Source organism: Kryptolebias marmoratus, linkage group LG15 (assembly GCF_001649575.2).
Source record: "Kryptolebias marmoratus isolate JLee-2015 linkage group LG15, ASM164957v2, whole genome shotgun sequence".
In the NCBI taxonomy this organism is placed as follows: Eukaryota; Metazoa; Chordata; class Actinopteri; order Cyprinodontiformes; family Rivulidae; genus Kryptolebias; species Kryptolebias marmoratus.
Window position 1 is genome coordinate 26,390,412 of NC_051444.1, and position 25,637 is coordinate 26,416,048.

General features: G+C 37.6%; 1 protein-coding gene across 2 annotated transcripts in view; it reads left to right on the forward strand.

The window, feature by feature from the left end:
• The first annotated feature begins 667 nt into the window (after positions 1–667).
• LOC108234805 (C-Jun-amino-terminal kinase-interacting protein 1) overlaps positions 668–25,637 on the forward strand; it is a 48,064-nt gene continuing 23,094 nt past the window's right edge. Inside the window, exons 1-3 of one of the 2 annotated variants that reach the window (XM_017414287.3) lie at positions 668–786; positions 12,699–12,810; positions 24,612–24,869. In XM_017414287.3, coding sequence (XP_017269776.1) covers positions 722–786; positions 12,699–12,810; positions 24,612–24,869 — 435 coding nt within the window. In that variant the 5' untranslated portion in view covers positions 668–721. Of the gene's footprint in view, positions 787–7,315; positions 7,558–12,698; positions 12,811–24,611; positions 24,870–25,637 lie in introns of those variants that run through there. The other variant, XM_025005526.2, reaches the window with a different exon arrangement.

Here is a 25,637-nt window from a genome sequence, read left to right on the forward strand (position 1 = left end):
GAACCTGGTGCCTGTCTGCACAAGTCACTGTGGGGAATATAACACCTTCCATCTCGCCACATGGGCGGTTCCACTTTCGTTTCAAACTCAGATCCTCTACCAGAGGCCTGGGAGGTTGAGGGTTCTACAAAGTATCTTTGCTGTCCCTAGGACTGCACTCGTCTGGACAGAGATCTCTGAGGTTGTTCCTGGGACTTGTTGGAGCCATTCTTCCAGTTTGGAGTTTGGGGGTCGCAGCACCGAGTGCTCTGATGACCACTGGTACCACTGAGGCCTCGACTTTCCACAACTTCTCTATTTCCTCTTTCAGCCCTTTGTATTTCTTGAGCTTATATATATATATATATATATAAAAGTTGTAGCATCTTTTTTTCTCTGGCCAGAAACAGCCCCCCAGTGAACTGGAAGTGGTCAGTGAGCCACCAGTTGATGACCAAAGCTGTAGAACATTTTGCGTCTCTCTGATAATAAAAATAAATAAATAAATATAGCTTATTTATTATTTCAACCGGTTGGGTCTGGCTGTTGCTTTCCCAATGGAATAGGAATAAACCAAGAGCACATTTTATTTTTGCAAGTTTAAAAGAAAAGAGAAGCAAATGCCCATTTTTCCCACAGCCCGCGAAGGCACCATCTTATCGCAGCGTCGCCGCACCTCTCAGGTGTCTGTGCCGACCGGGCGGCAGCAGCGGCGCGCGAGGAGAAATGACATCGGGGCGGCATGGCGGACAGAGAGAAGAGGAAGAGCAGCCCTCCGTCCGGCCGCAGCTTCCAGGTCAACTCCAGGTGAGGGAGGCTGTAGGGAGGGAGGATCCACCGCGGCTCTGCGGGTGTGAGGGATGCTGATGCTGGCTGCTCGGAGCCGCTGCAGCGCCGGTTTTCCTTTAAGCTCCCCGGCTTGAACGCGTTGTGTTGTCTTGTCTTGTTGTTTTGGGGCGTGTCTGCTCCCCAGTGGGAGCACACACCGTAGGTGCTTTGCTGCACCTACAGAGCATACGTCGACCTACTTTTTTTTTTATTTTTCTCCTCTCCTTAATCGGCTCTAACCCCCAAATCCTTAGAGTCTTTGAACACAGCAGCTTTAGCTTTGGGTGCTGACATGTAAATACCATTTATTTATTGATTTTCATTGGATGTAGTGTGTGACAGAAAAATCCAAGCAACTTTGAAGTTTTGCTGTATCAAATTGAAAGAAAAAACCCACATTGAGACAAATGCAGAACTTATAATATTTAAGATGCCATAGTGGTGGATCAAACAATATGATTGCATAATCGAAGGACTACAATGTTCATACAGCCAGTGGATTTTTTTTAATCTTATTACGTTTTTAAATTAGTAAATTGTGTGTCCTGGATCTGCAGATGCATGGGCCTTTTCTTGTCCAGATTTGCAGAAATTAATGTGGCTGCATGCCGCAGATGCTTCTCTGTACTCACATATCTTTATTTATTGCAGCGCTGCCTGATGAGAAGCTGTGATCATTTAGTGAGGAAGGCCTTTGATCAATATTCCCCAGTGAGATGGCAACGCACATACACACTGACTCTGTCCATCCATGTCTCTGCAGCAAAAAGGCGTATTTATAACCATTACGATGCAGGCTTTTCACACAGTGGCTCCAGTACAGTTTATTGTCCAACTACAAAAAAAAAAAATTGGATAAATGATTTCGAACTTTGCCTCAAAGCTCCACAATCTCCAGTTACCAGAAATCCAATATTGACACAATATCAGTTTAAGGAATAAAACAGCTGCCTATCTTAATGTGCTTATTTTTAATGAATAAAAATGGAATATCACAAGAAAGCAGTTACATGAAATAAAAGTCAGACTCAAACCATAATATCACAGATGCAATCAAGTTTAATTACTAATAAAAACTTTTTAACTTGATATAACTTGATATAAGTAGAATATTTTAGTGCTGCGCCTGATGAGAAAGGAGGCCAAATAACAAACACAGGATTGGCTCAGTCCCAAAGCAGCCATATGTCGACGGGTTAGTTTTCTGTCGCCTGCCTGCCTGCCATTTCTTCCATACTTACTATAGTTCAAAAAGAGACAGCCAGTCTGCTGCTGTCATTACACATCTTTGTTGAGACATTTAGTGGCAGAAACATGGGAAGAGTTTGTCAAAGCATTTTTGATACGATCACAGTTTGAGTCGCCAAAGTCAAGCTGTATGAGCACAACAGATTTCAGTTTTGAAGGTAAAAAATAAGTTTAACAGTAAGAGTAATAGGTCACTAAAATCTAACGTAACTGTGTTTGTTATCATTTATACAAAAAATAAGTTTTAACATTTTGTCACTACACAAAACTAGTTTCCATACCAAACAGTTATGGTTCTCTTCTGAGACTAGAAAACGAACGAATTTCACAATAAATTATGTGTGATAAAGCAAAAATTCAGTCAACTTGTTTTTGTTTTTCTCAACACCAAAAGTTAGATCTGTCTACACAAGACAGGTTTTTGATGCTCAGCTCAACTGAAAAAAAAAATTAGCTTTTTTTTTTCCTGAGAGCTACAGATTCCTCTTATTATTGAGGCAGTCATGACATGCCCTCTGACATAAACAGCATTACGAGATTGGAGGTATGGTGGTAGAAAAAGGGAACTGCAAACTTCTCAGTGCTGTCCGTTTGAGAGGTTGCTACTTAAAATTCAAATGGGCTTATGGTTGGAGATTAAGGAGATTAGACTTTGCTTTTGCAGATTACTAGTTGTCCAAAATGAAACCAATTTTTTTTTTGCATAAGTCACTGAAAATGTATGTCATCACCAAGAAAGCTGGTTGAAAACATTCTGAGAAAACTTTACAGTCCGGTGCAAAAGGGTGTACTCCTACACTTTTTCCATTTTTATTTTTATTTTTTCTCCTTAACGTTGCAGAAAACCTGAACTACAACCTGTTGCAGGTTGAAGAGAGCAGTAGTAGAACTGCATGGTACACTTAACACATCCAAATTTGCAAAGGTGATTGATCATCCATGTTGGAAAATTTCAATTTTCTGAATTTAGATGCCCTCTAAATAAATTTTGAATGTCTGATTTGAAACAACAAAGAAGTTTAAGAGAAATGACTGATCGCAATAGTTTGCTTACTTAATGAAGGAATAATAAAAATGTGATTTTTTTTCAGTGGAGCTGATTATGTAATAAAAGCCCTATAGTTGGGTTTAGGAGTTACCAGAACTTTATGAGGAGACAGGTTTAAAACAGAGAGTCTGACATACGATTTGTAGATGGGAGTTTGGCTACAGTGTGCATTGAATCTTTAATTATCTTATAAAATAGGTCAAATGTATCTCATGCTGCACACATTCAAACAGGAGCCGCTTTTTTTATGATTGCTCCTTCTGATCCACCGGTTCCATCATTCCAACTTTCATCTTTTAGCCTGCTGCTTCTGTGGTTCTGCTGATGAGATCTGTTCAGGCAGATGGATTCCCAGGATGTGGATGGTGAAAAGGATGGGTTTAAGGCTGATGAGAAACAAGGAATGCGTAATAAATTCTCCAGATTCATATTTCCATCCCCGGTAACTCTGTTTTGTATTGATTGTGGAGAAGAAAGAGTAGCTGTTGTTTTTTGTTTGTTTGTTTGTTTGTTTTCTTGTTGTTGTTCTATTTGTCCTGGTAGTGTGTGTGTTGAGCGGGGTCTAGAGGACTAGCTTGTTGTTGTCCGGCTGTGTTTTCTCTAAAACTGAGCAGGGATGTAAATTGATCTGATTTGAATTTCGCTCAGTTAAAGCTGACGTCGTGGACAGTAAATGCACGGGTTGCAGTTCCTCTCTGCTGATTATTTACTGCCGTCTCCTAATTCTGCTGACAAGACACGTTACAGCTGATGGCACTGCCTCTCTGTGTATACACCGCATGCCCCCTTTTTGTCGGCATTTCTTTCTGAAAGAAAAGGAAAAGAAGAAAACAAGAATGCATATTTTTAATAATTCAGTCATTTTGACATCCTTTGCTGTGCTTTCTTACAGCTTTTCTGTGTATGAAATTTACTTCCTAACTTTTCTTTTCCACTCATTGCTTCTGTTTACATTTTGATTTAAGACTTTGATGAATTATATTTTCTTTTTTTTATCATTATTCTTATTATTCTTTTCTTGTTCCAGTTTTGGATAGTATTCCTGAGTCTTTAACTTTCTGTCCTGTTCAGCTGACTGGGCCTTTCTCAGTAACAGAGCAGGCCCATAGTTGATGTCAGTGTGGTGTCTGATAAAATCACAAGCTTTTGTTCAGAGAGGCTGCTATAAAACCCAGTGACTGAATACAAGAAGGCCTGCAATGTGAGTGGTCAGACCAACACAAACTTATATTATACCTTTCAAACTTTGTTTTATGTCCCACAAAGTGCTTTATATTGTGTTATTGAAATCATTCATACTTAGTTACTTGTCAAATAATAATTTCACTGTATGTATATAGTACATTTTTGGCTATAATCATATATTGATGTCCAAGAACTTTGACACAAGAAATAGGTAGAGATACATGACTAACCAAATTAGAGAGTAAACAGTAATTAAAAAGCGATAAGATAGGAACATACATGTATTGATGTTGTAATGATCTGTGGTGTGTTGGACTCAAAAGCTGCAGGTAAATTGATATAGATTAAAAGTGATTTGATGAAGACAAAGAAAGTCCAGACAGGCAAAGGGAACAAAACATTTAGAGGAGGGGGAAAAGGTGACCAGGACTAGTTTTATTGGAACTACTGGGCATCTGACAAAAGCTGAGTAAAATCAACGTGCTGGGAGGAGTGGTTACTGAGCAGAGGCAGGTGAGCTGACTACAGATGGAACACAGGTGTGTGGAACTGAACAACAAGGATATCTGAGGGAGACATATAGTGGTGAACTGTAACAAAACAGCAGTGGCAAAGAAACTGAAAACACTGGCAGAAAGTCAACGGGAACGCTGAAATATACAGTTACCTAAAGGGCAACCATAGAGGAAAACAGAAATTCAAACCAGGGAAAGCAAACCAAACTATAGCAAAGTCCACAAACCTCCAAACCATGACAGATGGTCTGTGGATTGGGAATTATTACATAAATCATTTTCCCATCATATTCGGTGAAGCTGTCAGTTTGGATTTGGAGGGATGCATTTTTCATGAAGTTTCTCCAAAGTCACTTTTCCCTTTTCTCAGCAACATGCTTTGAATCCTATCATCAGTTTGGTTAAATAGCTTCATAAATTACGCCATATGTTTTTGCTTTTTGTTTATTTTTTGAACTTTTACTAGACTTGTGCCTACAGACAGACATCCCCAAATATTGAGTTACCATGTTTAGAGATGGTATTTATGAGGGGATTCTGAAATAACCACAATATAGGACAGTTTCTTATAATGTGATTCATAGTTCCTTTTTGGAACCATGGCAGTTTAGAGTGGATTGTTTTCCATTTCTAAATGTGAGCTTAATCTTGGCTGTCTTGCCAAGATTCTGTTCCAGACTTCTTGGCTTGGTTGATCTAGAAATTATGTTTATGGTTCCAAACCTATTTCACTTCAGATTGATGGAGGCAATAGGTGATTTGGATTGCAATATTAACAGAACTACTTTCATACTCTTTCCCAGATATTAGGGATGCACCAGTACCACATTTTTTCAAATCCTGTTTTTTTCAGTACATTTCAGTGTTTCCCGATACTGAATACTGATACAAGGACTAATAAATGTCATTTCACTTCTTACAATTACTTTGGAAATCAGAGGAGCTTACTTTTTGTGTTAACTCCTTAAAAAGAGTCAGGACATCAATAGTCTTTTTCGAAAGCACCCATTGGTGAGTGGTAAGATTAACAGGAAGCTCATGCTCAGATGAGTATCTTCCCAAGGCCTCTTCTGCTCAGTAAGAGACTGTAGCATCCTGTTGGCATCTTTTAATTTGCTGGTTGAGCTTCTTCTGGATATCTTAGGAGTAAGATAAGGTGGAATGTTTTAAATGTCCACATATTTTCTGTCTGACTGCCACTGCATCAGCCACACTGCAACTGTTTCCCACTGCTATTCGCGAACTCTTTCAACTCAGCATTGTGTTGGCTCTTTAGGCACTTCATCAAACTGTGTGTATTTTAAGCACCTAATTTTGTCCCTCTTCTTAACAACTTTTCTGAGCATTATTTGCAATCTGGTTTACTTTTGTCTTTACTTTACTTTATGGTGCATTACCACCAACAACTACAACTCTAGTTCCAACAACAACTCAAGCCTCTACAACTACAACCGTGGCACCAACAACTACAGCTCAACTAACTGCAACTGTACCACCAACAACTACAACTCAAAAATAATAATAATAAAAAAAAACCTCTAGACTGCTGACATTGCTTCTCCTCTAGCACCAGCTGCTCAACTGAGGCTTGATTGTCACTCTGGCGTAAAGTGGTATTGGAATTATTTTATGAGTACAAGTATGATTACACTCACATCAGACCAATACTCAGTACTGGTATCTGTATTTGGTGCATCCGTACCAGATAAGTCTCAATATACTATCCTGTCTTGCAGGTGTGCAGATTTTTTAAACCTAAAATCCTGAATATTTGAGGAGTAGGATTTGAGCTTTAGTACCAGAACTATAAGCATTAAGTGTTTTGATCTTTTGACTTTTGTTTTGATATATACTACCATTCAGCTTGGACAGATCTGTGCCTTTTTATTTGTATTAAATAAGATAGACACTTCTTGACTCTGAAACATTTATAGAAATTTCACTAAAAACGATCTGCATTTGCTGGTGATACATGGAATATTTTAGTCTATGAAGAAAATAATTATTATTATTGAGCAAAACACCTGAAAGTGACTAAAACCTTCCAGTCTGTTCTGTTGAAATGGATAGTTTGCTGTGCAGTCTGGATAAACTGTAAACTGTTGTTGTTGTTTTTTCATTTGCCATACCTATAGCCATACCTTTGGAAAGCACTAAAGTGATGAATAGTAATAAGACGAAATATTCTGTTGATAGATGACCCAAAAAAAGAAAAGGGAAGATAAGACTTGTATGATCAGTGGGCCTCATTAATAATTTAATGTGACACTATTTAGCTGAGAGAAAGCCATGGACAGGGCGTTTCCTCTGGTACTGGTGTTCTTTTTTTTATTTCTTGTTGGGGCTTCCCGTGTCCTTCTATAATCTGCTAACCCAAGCAGTTTTCTGCGGTGGTGTAGTAAATCGGATGCACACAGCACAGGGTAGGTTATATAACACTACTCCATTCTAGCAGCTTCAGCTCCACAGCTTCAAAACAATTGCCCTGTCCATCTCCCTCCCCTCCGGATGAGCGGCAGCAGCGATGCTTTGAGTCGGACTCCTCGCTCATCGACCCGGATGAGCTGTACCCCTCCTCCCTTTCCTCCGGCTCTCTTCCTGTTCGCTCCTCCTTCTCTCCCTCCCTCCTTCACTTTCTAATCTTGCTCCTTCTCATCTTTCTCTTCTTCTGGCTGTGGATGCCCTCCTCATGCACAGGATGGACTCAAGAGGGGAAGGAGGAGAGGGTTGGATGGAGGACCAGTGGGAAAAATGGTAGGGCATCATTTTTATTACCTTACTGGTGAGGAGCAGCGTGGCTGTGTGTGACCTTGTGAGTGTGTTGCTGCTTATATGCCCTCTTCTTGTTTTATACCACCTCCTTGCATATTAAAGCTTAGGCAGGCAAGCCGTTGAAGGAGACTGGATGCATATAGCCATGTGTACATTTATGTTTGTGGAAGAGAAAGAGAACATGCACAGGTAAACATTTATTTGTTGAAGAAAAGGACCAGAGAAGGCACATAAGTGAACAAATGTAACATTTTAAGTTTGCATATGTGTAATATGATAACAGTCCTGTTGCAGAATAAGCCATATGTTCACAACTGAGTGTCTAAATAGTTTGTTTTGACACAGGGGCTGATGAATGTTTTTTTTTTTTTTTAATCCAGACATGTTGAAGCTGCAAGGACGGTTCAGATCCTGATCATGCTTCATGTCCTGTCCTTGCAGGAGGGCAAAACTAATGAATGACTGTCAGCATGCAGTTCTTGCAATCTCTTGTAGGAGCAGAAGCATGCAACATGCACATTATCAGTAAAAGATGTGGGGTAGAAGGCTTGAAAGAGAATATATATAAAATGCAAATGCCATGTTGTGTGTGAATGTAACGGATAAAAACAGATGCTTGTCTAAGTAGGTTTTTTACTTGGCAAAAGATATCCAGAAAAGTCTTCAATATTGTGTCCAGCATGCATTTTCTCTTTCTAGCACATGATGGCATATCTGTCATTTAGTTACCCTTTGCCTCAGAGTATGACCGTGTTTTTGCCTGTGTTTGTAAGTGAGTTTGTTTGTCTGTAGTATTAGCAAAATATCTCTTGGACCACTGGACAGAATTTAATCAAACTTTTAGAAAGTGGATGTACATTTACAGCTGATTCACTTTTGGAGTCACTGTGATTCACTATGGCCACCAGAGCAAATTGACCTTAGCCAATACAAAAATGGCTATAACTTTAGATATTGTGCTAAATTTTGGTGTGATAGTAGATGTGAGTCATTCATGATGCATACTCTAATTGTCTAACATATTTGCATACAACATTTGCAGCAACTGTTACAGTGAACACTGTCTGCCTCTCATATCTCACTAAATATCTTGTGAACTACTGGCCATATTTTAGTGAAACTCTCAGAAAGAAATCGTGGGATGTACATCTACAACTGATTAGGATTCGGATTCAGTCCCATGCTAGATGGCCTGCGCGGCTAATCAGCTTTAGCCAAGACAGAAATGACTATAACTTTGTTACATTTTTTACAGACATTGAGCTAATTTTGTTGTGGTAGCAGATGAAAGTCATTCCCAGCCCGTACTTTGAGCTCTAATACAATTCACAGGATTTTGCGAAGACAGCTAAAACTTTGTCCTTTAATATCATTAAATTTTTTATTTATTTATTTTTGTTAAAAATTTGGGCATGAAAGGTGATTGGCAATATGCATTCCTTCAAAGAATACATATATGTTTTCTTCTTTTGGGGGGGACTATGACTCCATACTGTGCACAAAGTCACTTAACATTTTACTTATTATAAATAGCGAAAAAAAAAAAATGCTGTTGTAGCAAGAAAAAAAATAAATTTAGGAAAAAGTAAAAGCCTTTATTTGCATGGATACTAAATGACCTTGTGTGATATTTTCAAGCAAAATAAATTTACATTTGTGAGTAAGCTTTGAATAATGATCGTTTTGTTGATGCTGTGGGAGTGAAATCTGTATTCAGTTAAGGACAAACAAGCTGTTTTGGGCTCATCATGTCCTGAGTAAAAGGTCATACCGTCCTTTGTTAATACACACAGACATGCACACCATGAAGACACAAAAGTGCCAGTTGGCTGCCCTGTTGCCTCCCACTGTCAGTAAAATGCACCAAATTACCTCAAATCCACAGTGATACAAACTGAAACATCAGTCCTGCAGTGTTGTTGTCATCTGATGTCTCTTACAACATAATCTATTAGCAGAGAATGCCAGGGGGCATTTTGAAAATGGGATCTTAGCCAAAGAATGACCACGTAGTAATATTACAGCAGTAATACCACAGCAAGTCAATCAATGCAAATGATGGACACTCAACTTGTCCCATTTTCAACTCCTATTTGATTGTTATATTCTGTTTTATATGTTCATTTTCAGGATCCATATCAGGGATCCTAGACTCTTTATAGTCCCATTATTTATTTGAATTGGAGTTTAAGTTAGAGAAAGATCAGATATGCTAAAAAAATAAATCATCTCAGAAAATTATTTTAAATTTTCAGATAACCTATATGTGGTTTCTTGGACATTTTAATAAAGTAGATGACTCTACTGGTAAGATTCAACTAACATACACACTCGGTATGTGAGGATGGCACCAACAGACAGGTCATAACTCTACACATGACAAGTAATAAATTAATAATAAAAACTAGTAATAATATTATTGTTGTCAATTTCATAAACCAGACAGCTAATCTTAATTGGCAGCTCATATTAGTGGGAACCTCTGTCTATTTTACTAATATGCAGGCTACATAATGTACTTTAATTTTCTGCCTGGTCATACTGAGTTGTCAAAACTGACTTTGTTTTGGTAGCCTTTTATGTGTCATTAACATGCTGTAATTGAAACACCATAAATGTATTTCAAGTTTCTGGATTGGGTTTCCATTACTGAGTAAAATATGCTATGCTACAATGAGTTCCTGATTATATTTTATAATTGATCAGAAAATAAAGGATTTCTGAGAGCTTGCTCTGCTCAACAGTCGATCTGATCAGGTTATCTGTTGAGTAACTATTCCAGACCTTTCTACTTTGTGTTAGGGGAAATTTGTTTATGATTGTTTGTGTGTTGGACGTAATCTTTGTTTCATCTGTACTACAGGTTATGTCTGGAATGTAAGAGGAGCAAATGTTTAGGTCTAGCAAGAGTCAGAATTATGTGGGACCATGTGGCATTTCCTTCTAAGAGCCCTGATGCACTTTCAAGCAAATATAATTCAAATCTTTGATCATCTTTACTCTTAATCATTTGGTTTAATCATTTTTACTTACTAGAAGGCAAAATGTGATTTCTCAACAAATTAACTATTCACACTGGAAATAGTGCATAGTGAATTTGTGTGACCAGCTGTCTAATGAAGATCTAGTACTACAGAAGAGGCTATTTTGAGTCAAATTGCAGATCATGCTTATCCATCATCAGTGGATCTTTATTTTGATACTTTGTCACTGTTAATTTGCTCACTTTTGTTTCAGAAGGTGGGGTGACTTATGAAGACTTTTTAAAGATAAAAAACTCAAAAGAGGACTGGGTGATCAGCAAGGTTTATGACTTTCATCAATGAGTCTGATCACCACTGTTTGCCCTTCAGAATTTCCTGTGTTCTCCGAGCTGTTATAAGGGACAGTGTCGTTTACCCTGTATTTTACACTTGATTGCCTTTCTCTGGTGTCTACATCCACCTTACCCACAATTCACTTCGCTAAAGGGGTCACACTGTCCTGTCCAGGCAGTTTATCTCCCAGCTTTTAATTTTCTCCTCCCCCCATTGCATTTTATCCCTTGCCTTTATTTACACTTTTCTCAAGCTTGGATGGTCACAGAACTTTGTCCAACCTCTTGTTCACCTATGATGGTTGATGGTTGTATTTTTGTCCTTGTGTAAAGCTTCAGTTATCAGTCAACATCAACAATTTAGGGTCACAATGAGATGTCACATATGTGGCTGAGCCATGCATTCTGATGCAGCTGTTTCTTTCCTTTAGTCCATTTTATTTAAGCTTTGTGTATTAGGTAATATTGAAAAAAAGGGCATCCTATTTTTGCAACCATCCCTCCCACGTTTTCAGTTTTCCAACTGCAAGTCAGTCAAGATAAAAACGTTAGATGGTGCCATAGCCACATATTTTTGTTTTGTTTTGTTTTTCTTTTCCTTTATCAGTGTCTGACTTTTTTAGTACTAGTTCAAAACACATAAAGGCTATACGTTGCTCATCAGTGACACTATCAATAAGAATAAATATAAATAGTTTAGGTGTTTTTTTTTAACGTGCTCTTCTCTTTTTCTTTCTTTAAAAAAACAGACACAAACTGTCTAATTAGATTCTACAGTAACATTTTTTATTCTTTTTTTATGAAAGAAAATTACATGCACATCATTTATAAAGATGCATGCAATCAGCTAAAATATGAGGCAGCACCTAAACTGGTAAGTCTCAGTGTTTATAACCTGAACACAGCAGATGGGAGCTTTCCTTTCAGTGAGCCAGGCTATGACAGGGGTAAACCCTCAAGGGAGAAGTTTTCTTTCTTAATGGAGGATAAAGCATTTGTCAGCAGGGGAAGGTATTGCCTTAAAAGGATCGTATGGATATTTTGAAGTAATGTTCTGTCAAATAGTTATTAGTAGTTAGTACCTATCAGCCAGGACATCAATCATTTTACACAGAGGATGAAGACAAGGGCAGATTAATGGTAAGGCCCACTGAGTCCTGCCCTTAGAATATGTCAAACCAATAATGAAAGAAACAATGCTACGTTAGCTAATAAGTTTGTTTAGTTTGCTGCTGTTTTCTCAACTTAACGATGTCCGTATTGCTGTGCGAATATAAATGTGCTGATGCTGCTGAATGGATCAGTCCACTGGGAGTTTAGTAAACCTTTGGACTGACTACATGTGCTGATCAGGTGGACTGATGCACAAATTTCAGTGGAACACTTTGTAACAAAATAACAACATTTGCAAGTCAAGATTAAGAATGTAATTAATAATTTCCATTAATAATTGCATTATGGCTTTTTTTTGCCATTATGCATTAAAACTTAAAGTATATGTCCAAGAAAATGTGTAGTTGTTGTCAATTAGAACTTTTTTCTCATGATTTTCCAATTTTTTTTTTATTTTATTCTTTTTTTTTAGAAACAGTTAAAAAAGTCTTCTAAATTGTAAAATGTTGACAAAAAGCAATTACTGGCAAAACTACACAACTTTAAAAGTGAAATTCCACTCATATTTCAAGATATGAAGGATTCACTGTTTGTGTATCACTCAGAGTTACAATTCAGTTGCCAACAAACACTAAAGGATTGCCATTTTCTTTTCCTTCTTGTTTTCCTCATCTCCCTCCTGCCCTTCAACCAGGTTGACGCATGATATCAGTCTGGATGAGTTTGAGGACGATGACCTGTCAGAGATTACGGAGATCACTGACGAGCGAGGGATCAGTCTCAACTGCAATGGCCCAGATATAAAGGTAAGATGGCCCCCAATGAGGTTCTCTAGATTTCACAACTCACATACGTATGTCTTCATTTTTCATGCAACACTTTGTTTCTAATACCTGAATAGGTGATGAGGCCCATTTTTGTGTTGTAGCCAGAACAAGCTGTATGTGTTAGAAAAAAATAAAATAAAATACTGGCTTCTGATTATCAACAGCTTATTGTAGTCATTAATAATATACGCTGGTTGTGCTTGTGTGTGTACATTACAATATTGGGACTAAATTAGCAGAACTGGACTCTCCCACTGGCAGTATTTATTATTTCCATGCCCTTTCTAAATTACCCAACCTGGTAAATCTGCCTCAACATCTTCAGTCTCTATGGTGATGCTCATTTTTATTGTCTGCCCCTGAAAGGCTTACTGGCAGAAAGTAATCATAGGATGAACATCTACATGTGATTAACTTTTGCAGTAAAGTTAATTCAAGGTGGCCACCACAGCCAACTGACCTAAAAAAACAAAACAAAACAAAAAACAACAACCCAAAAACACAAAAATAGCTATATACCTCAATGGCAATTTTACAGATATTGAGCTAAGAATGTGTGTGGTAGTAGCTGAGATGGATCACTAACACATATTCTGAAGGCTAACAACAGGATCTGGATCTTTATTTAAACATCTGCGATTAATTACTGATGTCATCTCTGTCAAATTAGCAAAATATCATATGAAATACGTCAAAGATTTCAATAAGCGTTTCAGAACTTATGACTTATGAAAAACTTATGGAGCCAACCAAAGTCAAGGTGGCTACTACAGCCTACTGACCTTAGAAAATACAAAATTAGCTATAATTCAGTTAGTTTTACAGATATTGAACTAAGGTTTGGTGTGGTTGTGGCTGAGAGTCATTCATAACACACACTCTGCTCTGAGTATGACATTTTATGGTATCACATGAGATTGCTCATAACACCTTTTTTCAGGGTTTGACTTCAACAGCTATAATGTCAATCCCTCTCACCATAAAAAATCTTAGTCTAATTATCTGGTATAAAAGGTGTCTGGAGATATGCATACCTTCGAGGAATAGTAGGCTTTTAGTACTAAACAGTTTTATACTGCTTTGCTGCCTGCCAGTGACACACACAGTTGAAGCTAATCTGAGCATAGTTTCTTCTTTTTAGTGTTTTGACCTGAACTGCTGCTGCATTCACCTTTCTTTGTGCAGAGGTTACTAACTAGATGCAGAGGAGTGACACAAGCAGAAAGAAAAGAAAAACCTTTGAGTCTCATTGGATGTGACTGTGGTGCTCTATTTTGGCTACTTAAATAATCAACTAAAGGTTGTTGGTTGAAAGGTATCAAATAACTGAACTGCTGGCGGAAAATATTGACAGTAAACTAAGCGTGGAAGCAAGTGTTAAATACAGCCATTAGAGAGAGAGCTGTGTGGAAGGAAAGAATAGCCAATAGTACACTTATTATTCTGTCAGATCCCTCATGCTCTGTTCCCACTGAAACCATCATCACTTCCTGCTCCATTCAGCTCTCCTCCAGTATCCTAGGCAACAGGGGGGTTGAGGGGCTTTTTTCAGTGCCATTTGTTGTGACTCTTATTTGATCTTTTACTGAGGCCTGAGCGGCAGAAAAATACAACACACCACTGGGAATACTGTGAGGCTCAGAAGCCCGTTCTCTTTCACTACTTTTCCTTATCCTATCCTGGGAGCTAATTATAGCTCAGACTACTAAAAGTGAGCGCTTTCTGCTAGAGGTGTGTAAGTGTGTGAACGCTGATGACTCACACTCCCCCGGGGACCTTGCAAAGATCAAAATTCAATATGGGTTTTATAATAGCAAACAAGGAAGCTGTGACACCAGAAACCACAAGCCATTATTGTTCATAGTATGTCTGCACACTTAGACTGTAAATTCAACTGTCTAACATTTGTGTTAAATGTATCAAAGTCTATTTTAGCCAAAGGTTTGGGTGACAGGTTTTTCCTTAGAAATAGTAAGCTCTGGGTTTGGTCTCAGTAATCTTTGTGCTTTTCATTGTTCCTGCCTACGTGTTGATCATACGTTGTGTACTCTAGCTTTTGTTTCGCTGCCAGTCATATTCCGTAGAATGCAGCTTGTCGTTGTGCAGCTGTGTGATCTTTTTTTTTTTACTCTTGTCAAACAAAACACAGGTGCTCATGGTGGTACCTGTAGATGCAAAACTGGGAACAACTTAATTTTTTTTTCCCTTTTCAAATATTTGCTATTATCTATTACAACGATTCACATGGAGAAGTACTCATAAACAGAAACAACACTGATTTTACTCACACACTGAGAAAAAAATAGTTCTTTCAAGGTCTGAAGCAATTACTTTTACCTTTACACTTACATATAAGCATGCTATTTTCTCCGATGTTGTTGGGTTTAAAGTCAAAATTTGAAACTGAGGGTACTTTTACTTTACTTGCACTTAATTTATTTGGACAACTTACTGAAACGTTTCGACATAAATCCAAATACAAGGAGTTGCAACATTGTGTTCATTTTTTCAAACTTACTAGTGGAAAAGGGTGTGTGTGTCAGGATTCGTAAATATTCTAAAATGAGCAGCTCGGCGTCAGACAGACACGGGAGACCAAGATAATAGGAAGTGAGTTTATTTTACAGTGAATCGGGAGCAGGAATAATTACAGGAACCAGGAACCTGGAAGCAGAGGACGTGGTAAGTATTTCCTTGGTGAGGAAGGCAGGTAAGTATTATATCCACAGGTGGGAGGCCTTACTGTGCGAAGGATGATCCACGGCACGGAGGTGAGTCCAAAGGTAGGTATTTTCCAGTAACAGGTTGGCAAATTTTCCAGGAGGCAGTAGGTAAGTATCCCTCACGAGGCAGGCAGACAGGCACAGGCAAACAGATAGGTAACTTATCTCCGAGGCAGGTGTCCACAGCAGACCAGACTGGGTAGTCCTAGGTAGGTAGAGGCACGAAAAAATACAAAAAGCTCAGAAAGGGTTCACTATAAAAGCTCGTAATTCACAAGAAGCTTAACACATTACCAGAGAGGCAAAACAATGCTCCAGCGCTGGTCTGGTTCCCACCACGGCCTTAAGTACCAGCTGCCTTCTGATGAGCCTGATCTGCCACAGGTGTAGAGGGAGTGACGAGGAGCTGCCAATCAGCTGTCGAGACGGCCCACCAGGAAGTACCAAAAACACCAAACCTCCAGAATCACCACAGTGTGAGGTGTTGTTTTTGTCACTTTAAGACAGTCACAGTACTTTACACACACTTTTATCATTCTTTAAGTACTTTACACAAACATGAGAAGTATGCAGTACCAGTGTAAGGTTTGGAAAACCTTATTGATAACACATACAGAAGTGTATAATAATAGAAGTGTATAATCAATCTGCTGGATAAGATAAGTTGTCTCAGATTGTCATGGCTGAAAACCAGAACTGCTAAATTTTCTGTGTCACCATTTGCTGATAGGGGTCTTAGACTTACAAAGAAAAATAACCATTCTTTATAGTAGTATGTCGCTGGACTGCAACTGTTGGAGTCTAGTTAGCAACTCAAACTTGACACATTGTTGCAAGAAAATTGTTTGTAACAGGCGAGCAGTTTGGTCACTTTTTGAGCAGCCAATTTGCAAATAACTTATTTTTGAGTACATGGCTTGCAAAACTTTATTCTAGGCCATGTATATTTGACTGGCTCTGTCCTCCCACATCATACATTTATCTTCTATGTACTGAGGGTGGGAATCTTAGGGCACATCATGATTTGATATGAATATGATTCAGAAGGCTGTGATGCAGCAAAATCCTGAGCTTAGTATCATATCCCTCGGGTCTAAAAGAAACAACATAGTAGTGGAATTATAAAACCACTTTTAAATAAATAAGATTTTAAATAAGATTTTAAATAAGATTTTGGGAAGTGAATGAACAAAGGTGTCAAAATGTTGCACATGGTGACATAAGATTATGTGGCAATGGCTGTCTGTGCATTCTTTCTTCTGTGTTTCTACAACTTTGTTTTTGGTCCAGTTGTTGCCAACTTCTGTCCGTATTTTACCATGTTGCAAATGTTTCAGTACATTCTGCAGACTCCGTTCGCCCAACTAGTCACCAACAATCCCAGTCCAGATATAACAGTTAGAAGGAGAAGCAACTTCCAGTGTGTACACAGCTTGATTGCAGTGTTGCTCTTGTCAAAATACAAAACAGAACAAAAAAATCCCTATAACTTAGGAGAAGCCAAAGTACTTCCAAACTCTGGCTTTCAGTGCAGAAGGTGCTGTCTGTGTCTAATGTTTGTTGTGTGCACGCTGCACACTTCGGAGTTCGGCCTTCTTCCAGGACGTAATATTAAAAAATAATGGTTTTTGGACATCTAAAAATCAATTCAGAATCATTCATGTCTGTATCACAATGCATTAAAATATAGATTCTAACCCTTCTTCATAAATGTTAGAATCACATTTATGATTTAATCTACTACAGTACCCCTTTGAAATAAAATTTACAGACTTAGACCACTTTTTTTTGTTGTTGTTTTTTTAAAATTACATATTATTTATCATCAGTGTGAATTTTTTTACACCCAGGCATGTTTTCTGTCAGAGGAGAGCTCCAATGGCGGGTTCAAAATACATTACTTGCACTCTTCAGATGAGTTTGAGACACCTGCGATGACTCTGTCACTAATATGTAAGAAAAGTTGTCACACACATTTTGTTTAGCTTTTTCAAGTTTCAAGCAACAAGGGCTGTGAGTCTCTGTGACTCAAGCGAGGAAATATGAGAACCCTTGTGAATGTCGACAGACATTCTGGAGAGTCCCTCGCGGACACTGTTCCCCAACTAGTGGCAGCCCAGTGAGATTCCACCTTTAGCAGCCTTACATTTCCTTATATTCAGAATATCTGTGCTTGTTTTTACTCGGCTCGTTCAGGAGAGCTGCTACTTTAGTGTGAGGAGGCTGTGGATTACAAAGTAATACATGTGTTGTTTTGTTCCCATTTTGTGTTTATTTGTTTGTTTGTTTTGGTGGTCCCTGCATTTGTAAATGTATATACTAAATGATGGTATGCACATCTTTAGCATGTGAAATTATCAGATGATTCTGTGGCTATAAAATAAGGGTTTTACTAAACGAGAGCAGCAGTTCTGTCATGGTAGTGTGAATGAGCAGCTTGCAATCAAAATTCCAGCCTTATTTTGCCATCTGACAAGAGTAACACAAAAATAAAAATATGTGAATGGGTTCATTGGGACTTAGACTCTCCAGTCGCGACCTCATCAGTGAGCTCAGCATCCAAGGGGAGATTCAGAATGTACCTTCGTCAGTCATTCACAGCGAAAAGAAAGGAGCATCACATACTGCAGGCAGCCATGGTTTCTGACTTAACCCTTCTGAAGCCCTCAAAAGAGAGAGAAACAAAATAGAGAAGCCCTTGTAAATTCAGGTCAATTTCACCCAAAGGCCACAGCAGGGTCACCAGGAGGTGGGTGAGGGTGTTCTGTAAATATTACAATCTATAAGAGTCATTTTCTTGAAATACATAAACATTCATGTGTCAGACATATAAAAAAAATACAAACAAATTTCAATTTTGTTGCCAGCAAAATATTCCAAAAAGTATTACCAGACAGTGAACTTACGCTGCATGCTAAAAGATAAATGCTTATTTCAAAATTTGTTTTAGTCTGTTTAATTTAGCAACTCTTTGTAATTTCTTTGATGAGATGAAATGCACATGCACTATTGGTCCTGTAGTTCTTTCTTTAAAGCTTTTTTTTATAAAAAAGAAAAATAGGAATAAAATGTTGTTTATGTGACCAGAAGACTAAAGAAAATTAAATCAGAGTGCACATGGCTATTGTCATGAAGGGATAATATGGAGCTGCACAATTCCAGACAAAACCATAAAGAGATTTAACGTTCCTCAGAGAGATGAGATGACAACATGTATCATCATCACCACAGCCACTCAGGGGCAGAGTGGGAGAGGAGAGTGCTTCCATGCATACATGTAAGAGTGAATGGATTTGATGAGGAGTCATTTGTCGTGTGTGAAGGGTTGGGGAGAGTGAAATGTCAGGGTGGGGTCAGTGAAAACGGGCACTTACATGTAAGTGACTGCAGAAACACATTGAAACAGAGTTGACACACAGATGTGCCTTATCAGAAGCAATGAGAGCTTTTATTCTTACTCTTAGTTTTATCTGTTGTCACAACCGCTTAAAAAATTCAAATTAGGTTTCTCTCCATGGTCAATAAAATGAAAAAGAAAAACTTTACATCATACATTTAGGACCTTTTTCTGTTTCAACTGAATAACATTTTCTGTATTATTTATAGCTGTGAAAACAAAGTAATAAAAAACATATTTTTGACATCTGACTTTTGTTCAAAATTATTGTTTTTTAAATTCAAGTTTGTGCAAATGTTTGTCATATATATATTATTTATTTATATGTAATTTAGCAGTTTTTCTGATGTTCTGCAGACCACTTGTAATGTTATTTTTAATCAAAACTCTCTTTCCCCTAAAATAACAATGTTTCTTTGTTTGTTCATTTTTTTACATTGAGTGATTGTTGCAAATGTTTTTCTTTTATTTTAAGCCAACAGCTGACATATATGAGCACCTCCCACCCTGGCACCTACTCCATCAGACTAGTGAAAAGTAAACAAAAGACAAAGGAAACCTATGAGTGCATTACATACTTACACACATACGCAAGCACACACACACATTTATGTATGTATGTGTGATGTGTGTGTATGGTGTATGTATATACATATATATATATATATATTCATATATATATGTATATATATACCCGCACGTTACACTCTCTGTGGTACTCAGTTCAAAATGATTAATCAAAACTCTTGAAGTATAATATATAGGAAAGATAAGCAGGCCTATTTCCATGGCAACAGACCTTCTCTTACCCTCTGCACGTGACCAAGCTGAAAATACATTCAGTGTTGTTGCACACACACACACACACACAGAAGCACACATTGCTTTCATGGATACTGCTCACGTCATCTACTCCACACATGGTAACAGTGAAGCGGAATCTGCGGAATCGACCCAAATGGACACTAGAAAAGTGTTTTGTTTTGTTTTTGCATGTTCACAATCATTTAGGCTGTTGCTTATGTAAGTTTAAGACAACTGTTTTTTTGCCGACATGGTTAATATTCAGAGGTCTCTGAAAGGTATTCAGTTCTTTTCAGCTTTGGTTGGCTTTATTGTAACCTCTGAATGCCTATGTGACTCTTTGGAGGGAAAATGTGAACCCCAGCAACTAGTTTGAGACCCTTTGGAGACTACTTTGTGAATGCCTTTTTTTTCCAACTAGTCTCCAAAAGTTGCAGCCTGTTGAGATATTACCTGAAGTTTAGATAAATAATCTAAATCTCATTGTATGCTGAAGAAAACCACAGTCTGTTCTTAAATCCGGCGGTTCCTGCTGCTTTAGGAGCTTTGAAATATGGTAAAGGATACTTTTGATCCATTCAAAAATTTAAACACCACTTTTAAATAATTATTGCCTGCCCCCTAAAGTGAATAATGTTTTCGCTTGTGTCTGTGTGTTTGTTCGTTTGTCTTTACCATTAGCAAAATCTTAGCAAACCGATATTACAGATATTAAGCTAAAGTTTGGTGTGGTAGTATCTGAGACTGTTCCACAACTTATACTTTAAATGCTAACAGACTGCAAGGAATCTGTGTATAAAATTTTGCCATTACCTTTTAAAATTAACTGAGATAATTTAGCATTTTCCTGTGATGTTCTGTTTGTTTGTTGGTGAAATATCTCATGAACCACTGAACAGATGTTACTGAAACTTTCAGAAAACAATAATTGCATTTATGTACCTCTGCAACTGAATCACATTTGAACTAAACTCATTTCAAGTTGGCTGCCAAAACCTACTGACTTTTGAAAACACCATAGTTGCTGTAAATCAGCTGTTTTTATGGGTATTGAGCTGAAGTTTGGGGTGGTAGAAGCAGTGCATGCTCTCCAACACAAACTTTGAGCGCAACACATAGTGCAAAATCTCTGTTGAAAACCTTAACAATAACTGTTGGCATTAACCTTGTTTGTCTGTAAATATCTCATGAACCACTGGACAGGTTTTAGTGAAGCTCTCAAAAAACTTATTTTCGGCTGTACATCAATGACTGATTAACTTTTGGAGTCACCCCAATTCAAGACAGCCACCACAGCTAATCCACCTTAGCATAAACAAAAATGTCTATACCTCGGTGAATTGTATAGAGACTAAGCTAAAATTTAGTGTGGTAGAAGCCAACAGTCAGTCACAACACATACCCAAATGCTCACACATCATGTGAGATCACGTATTGCAATATTGCATGAGATTGCACATTATTTTCAAGATTGAACCAGAACAATTGCAACTCTGCCATTTCTCATAAGACGATCTTAGTCAAAAACACTGGCATGAAAGTCGGTGGGAGAAATATGCCAAACATTTCTGTAATTTTGCTTTGTTTGTGTGTGTGGTTATTGTATAAAACCAAGTTTTTAAATAATTCCAATTTTTTGGAACATTGACCTTCAAAATCTGATAAATCTAATCTTTGTTTGACACTTTGATTTTATTTTATTTTTTATTTTTTGCTTGATTTTTGAGATCAGCTTCAGTTTTGAGATAATTTTGCATTGTCCTGTGGTGTTCTGTTTGACCTGTTTGTTCTGTTTTCCCTGCTCGGACTGCTTTGATCGGGAGAGAGAGATCTTCGGGGCAGCAGTTTTGCTGTAGCCACCGAGCCCCTTGTCTCTTAGCAACAGGAGGCAGGGCTCAGTTAAAGGGGCCGGTGATAACTTGCTGCCATAAAAAGACATGCAACAGAAGAGCCAACTGCTTTACTAAATATTGACTTTTTTTTAGTGGGTGAAAAGATGAAAAGCACAGGAGAGGGGATGGACTAAAGGAGAAAAAAAAAAGATAGGATGGCTGTCAGTGGGAGGAAAAGTCTAAATGATTGACTTAGCACATATGAGTTATTTAAAGGTGCATTTGGAATGGATGGATTGAGGTTAGATGGTTAGTATGGGCTTATGAATGAATAATTAGTGGACAAGAAGATCAGGACAAACAGATCAATGGACTGATGAATCTGGATTGATAGAAGGATGTATTAATAGGCAGGTGATAAATGTGCAGACTGATGGATGGGTTGATGATGAATAGATAGAATAGATGAATGATAGACTGACAGATGGGAAAATGCTTACAGAAAACAATGGGCAGGATGGATGAATAAATCGATGAACATATAAATGAATTCACAAATTGGTACTTAAAAGATATATTGATGGGTGAGATGGAAATGGTTGGTTTTATGAGTGAATGGAAGAATGTTAGATGGATAAAGAAGATTGTTGGACAAATAATGTATGTGAATTTGCACAGTTTGTGGAAGAAATTAAATATTAAAATCTAAGAATATAAACAAAACACATTTATATGTAAGTATTTTACCCTGTCTTTTTTTTTGTCAGTTTAATACAAATTGTTTGTTATTATCAAAGCAATATAAATAGCTGTATGGAGCCCCATGTAACTTGTATTATTTAAATTCCTGTTCAAATCATGGACAGAACATGTTAAATATTTTTGTTAAAATCTTTTGTTTAATGACACACTACGGTGGTGTTTTGACTACGCATCCTACATTTAATTTACTTTTAAATAATGATACTAAGAATAATGTGAAGTTTTCTAAAGTTACTTGAGGACAAATACTGACTTAAAGCATCTAATTGCAGTTCAAAGGTTAATGGCTTTTTAGTCGCCTGCTCTTATACACACAGGCTTCTTTCTTTTTAAGAGAAAGAGGCCTCTGGATATCCTGGGTGAGTATCCCACTGCATACAAATGTGCTTGAAGGCAATAGAAGTGGATTAACCTCCACTCTGTACACCTGTTGTGAATTAGCTTACTGCCTGTGTGTGTAAAGACATTCTGTTTAGCACTTTGCTGCATTTTAAATAAATAAAAAAATATATTTATAATGTATAACAAACAATGTTGGCTCCAAAATGTTTTTAAATCTTGTTTTTTTTTAGAATTAGTGAAATGTGAGTTAATGTCAAAGCAGTTTTGATTGATCTCAGACTTCAGCTGTAGCGACATATTTGAAGCTTCTGAAATTCATTTGACATTTTAGAATTAATGCGATTGAAGATAGCATAGTATTCTGTATCTTTTGAATTAAGTGACTGGACTTTGCATGGGAAGCAAAGAGAGAGTTAAAGACTATAATGGGCTTATCAGTGAGTCGATGTCGAAGCCAGTTGGATGAGTTGGTGCTGTTTGTGCTTGGTGGCCTGATGGTAACTGAAGCAGACTTCCCTGTCTCATTGCCCTTTGACCTAATGTGTCAGTTGACATAAAGGTCATGTGTGCAAGTTGTTTTGATTTAGGCAGAAATGCTTAAATAAAGTGAGCCTCGTATCAGAAACAAAGGTTCTCCTTGGTCTTTGGCCAAAACATTAGTAGTTACTTTTGCTCTAAAAATGTGCCTCAGCTTAAAATTTTATTAAGGGTGAAAACATTTTTTTCAAAATATCAGACAGTCCGTGTATGAAAGTTGATTTGTTCTAGATTGAGTTAAATATAAAGCATTCGCCTCTATTACCCCACTCACATCTGGTTTCCTTTTTTCTTATTTATTTATTTTTTGGTTGGGGGGTAGGCAAATAAGCTAACTGCCTGTGCTTGTTTGGCTAGTTTGTTTATTTTATTTTATTTTTTATTGTTTTTGTAGTTTGTTTAGTTTTTTCATATTGGCCAAAATACTTGCTTGGTTTGTTATATTTTCAAGCTGTCCACATGGATCACAATAACTTTAGACCTTTCTAAATGGCGTTTTAAAAAATAAACTAAACTAAAATCAGCCAAAAACAATGACTTATCCAACCTTCTATAAGCTGTCAGATACAGTATTTCTGTGGAGTAAAAAAGTAATTAATAAAAATAAAAATGATTCATGAAGTAGGAGTTATGTCATTTAACTGAATGGGTCAAGAAGAAATGTAGTAATGACAAAAAATAAATTAATAAAATAAATACACCATTATCATTAAAATAAATACAAAAAATTAAGTAGACACTTGAATTTTCTATTTATAAAAGTATTAGAGATGACCAGTAGGATGGACCACTTTGGGCTAGATATATGCAGATATTAATGGTAGGCACTGATGCAAAATTAGCACAAATTACAGTTATATATATATTTTTCTAGCAACATGACAGCTTTGAATTAGCTGCTCCTAGCAACCAACCATTGCAATTGCCTCTGTGACAAATAAGCACGTCATAGACACATGAGTCATTACTGTTCTGTTAAGACATGATGATATCTTTCTTAAAAGAAACAACCTTTAAATGAATGCAAGCTCAGTCTCATCAAAGAAAGGACACTAAGAGGTCAGGTGAGAATTCTCCAACTATATAAAATTGGGACAAAAGGTCATTGCAGTGTATTCTGAGGAGCAGAGGGAAGGGAGTGTCCATTCTAACTCTAAAATTTGAAGTAAATACTATCATTCAGTGAAGTGGAGTCTATAAATAGTTTTTCTATGTTCTTTTCCTTAAGCAGCCCACTGTTGGCAGTATTAGTGTTGTTGCTGAAGACAAGAGCAGCTTCTAATTGGCCGGCTCAGTCTCCTCATCCTGTGCACACAGTCTCTCTCTGTCTTTCTCTCTGTTTCTTTGCTTTGACTGATGCCACTTTCTCTCCAATCTCTGCAGGGCTGCGTGAGGCGAGGAACCAATAGCATGTCAGGGAGGGTGGAACTTGGAGCCGTTGGCCAGCTTCAGGCAGAGATGTTGCATTTGGAGCTTATCGACGGTGCCGACAGTTACCACGGTGATAAAGAGTCTTCAAAGGCATCCTCTGTTGCACCCTCGGCAGTCACCAAGGACCCTGCAGCATCTGCCACCATGGATACTTACCGGCCCAAGAGACCCACGACTCTTAACCTCTTCCCAATTGTGCCACGCACACAGGTATTGCCTGGATTAACCTTTCCTACAAACTCAAGCACAGTTTTTGGTAGATAGAGAGATGAACACTGAGACATAACAAATGGTAGGAAAAAAGATTATTTCTGTTTGTCTGCCTTTTGATTTCCTTTCTTTACGCATTTTCTTTGTAATTAAAAAAAAGGAAAAACTAATTGGCATAATCACTGATTAATCTACAGTTGCTTTTCTGACAGGATGGGTTTTCTGGACTGAACAATAGCTTTAATTGTCAAGAACCACATTTTTTCTCCCCTTGGTGCCCATCTCTGTTTGTGCTTGAATGCTGCCAAAGCTTGTGACTCTGTGTTTTCGTCCAGTATGCTAATATCTGTGCAAAAGAAGAAGGATGACATTTTGTCTACAAAGGGCTTTTTGTTGGCTTTACCTTGCATTTGAGGTTTAATGCTATAAATGTACTTTGTCTTTAGAATAAGTGTGTGTGAGAGACAGAGTGTAGTAAGCATGAATTAAATGTTTGAATTTGTTTTCTAGAACAACACACATAATATCTTTAATCGACAACCTTATTTGAACAAGAATGTTTAGCTATTTGTGTCCACAGACATTAGAAATCAATACAAAATAGATAGATTTTCAGGTTTAGGTTCCAAAAACCAGCCTAAGTTCTTTAAGATCAGGCTAAGGTGATAGAGCATCCATCTACCAATATGTTGTCTGGCAGTTCTACACTCAGCTCTTTAATGTGTTGAAGTGTCCATGGGCAAGACTGTGAACTCCTTGCTGCTCTCA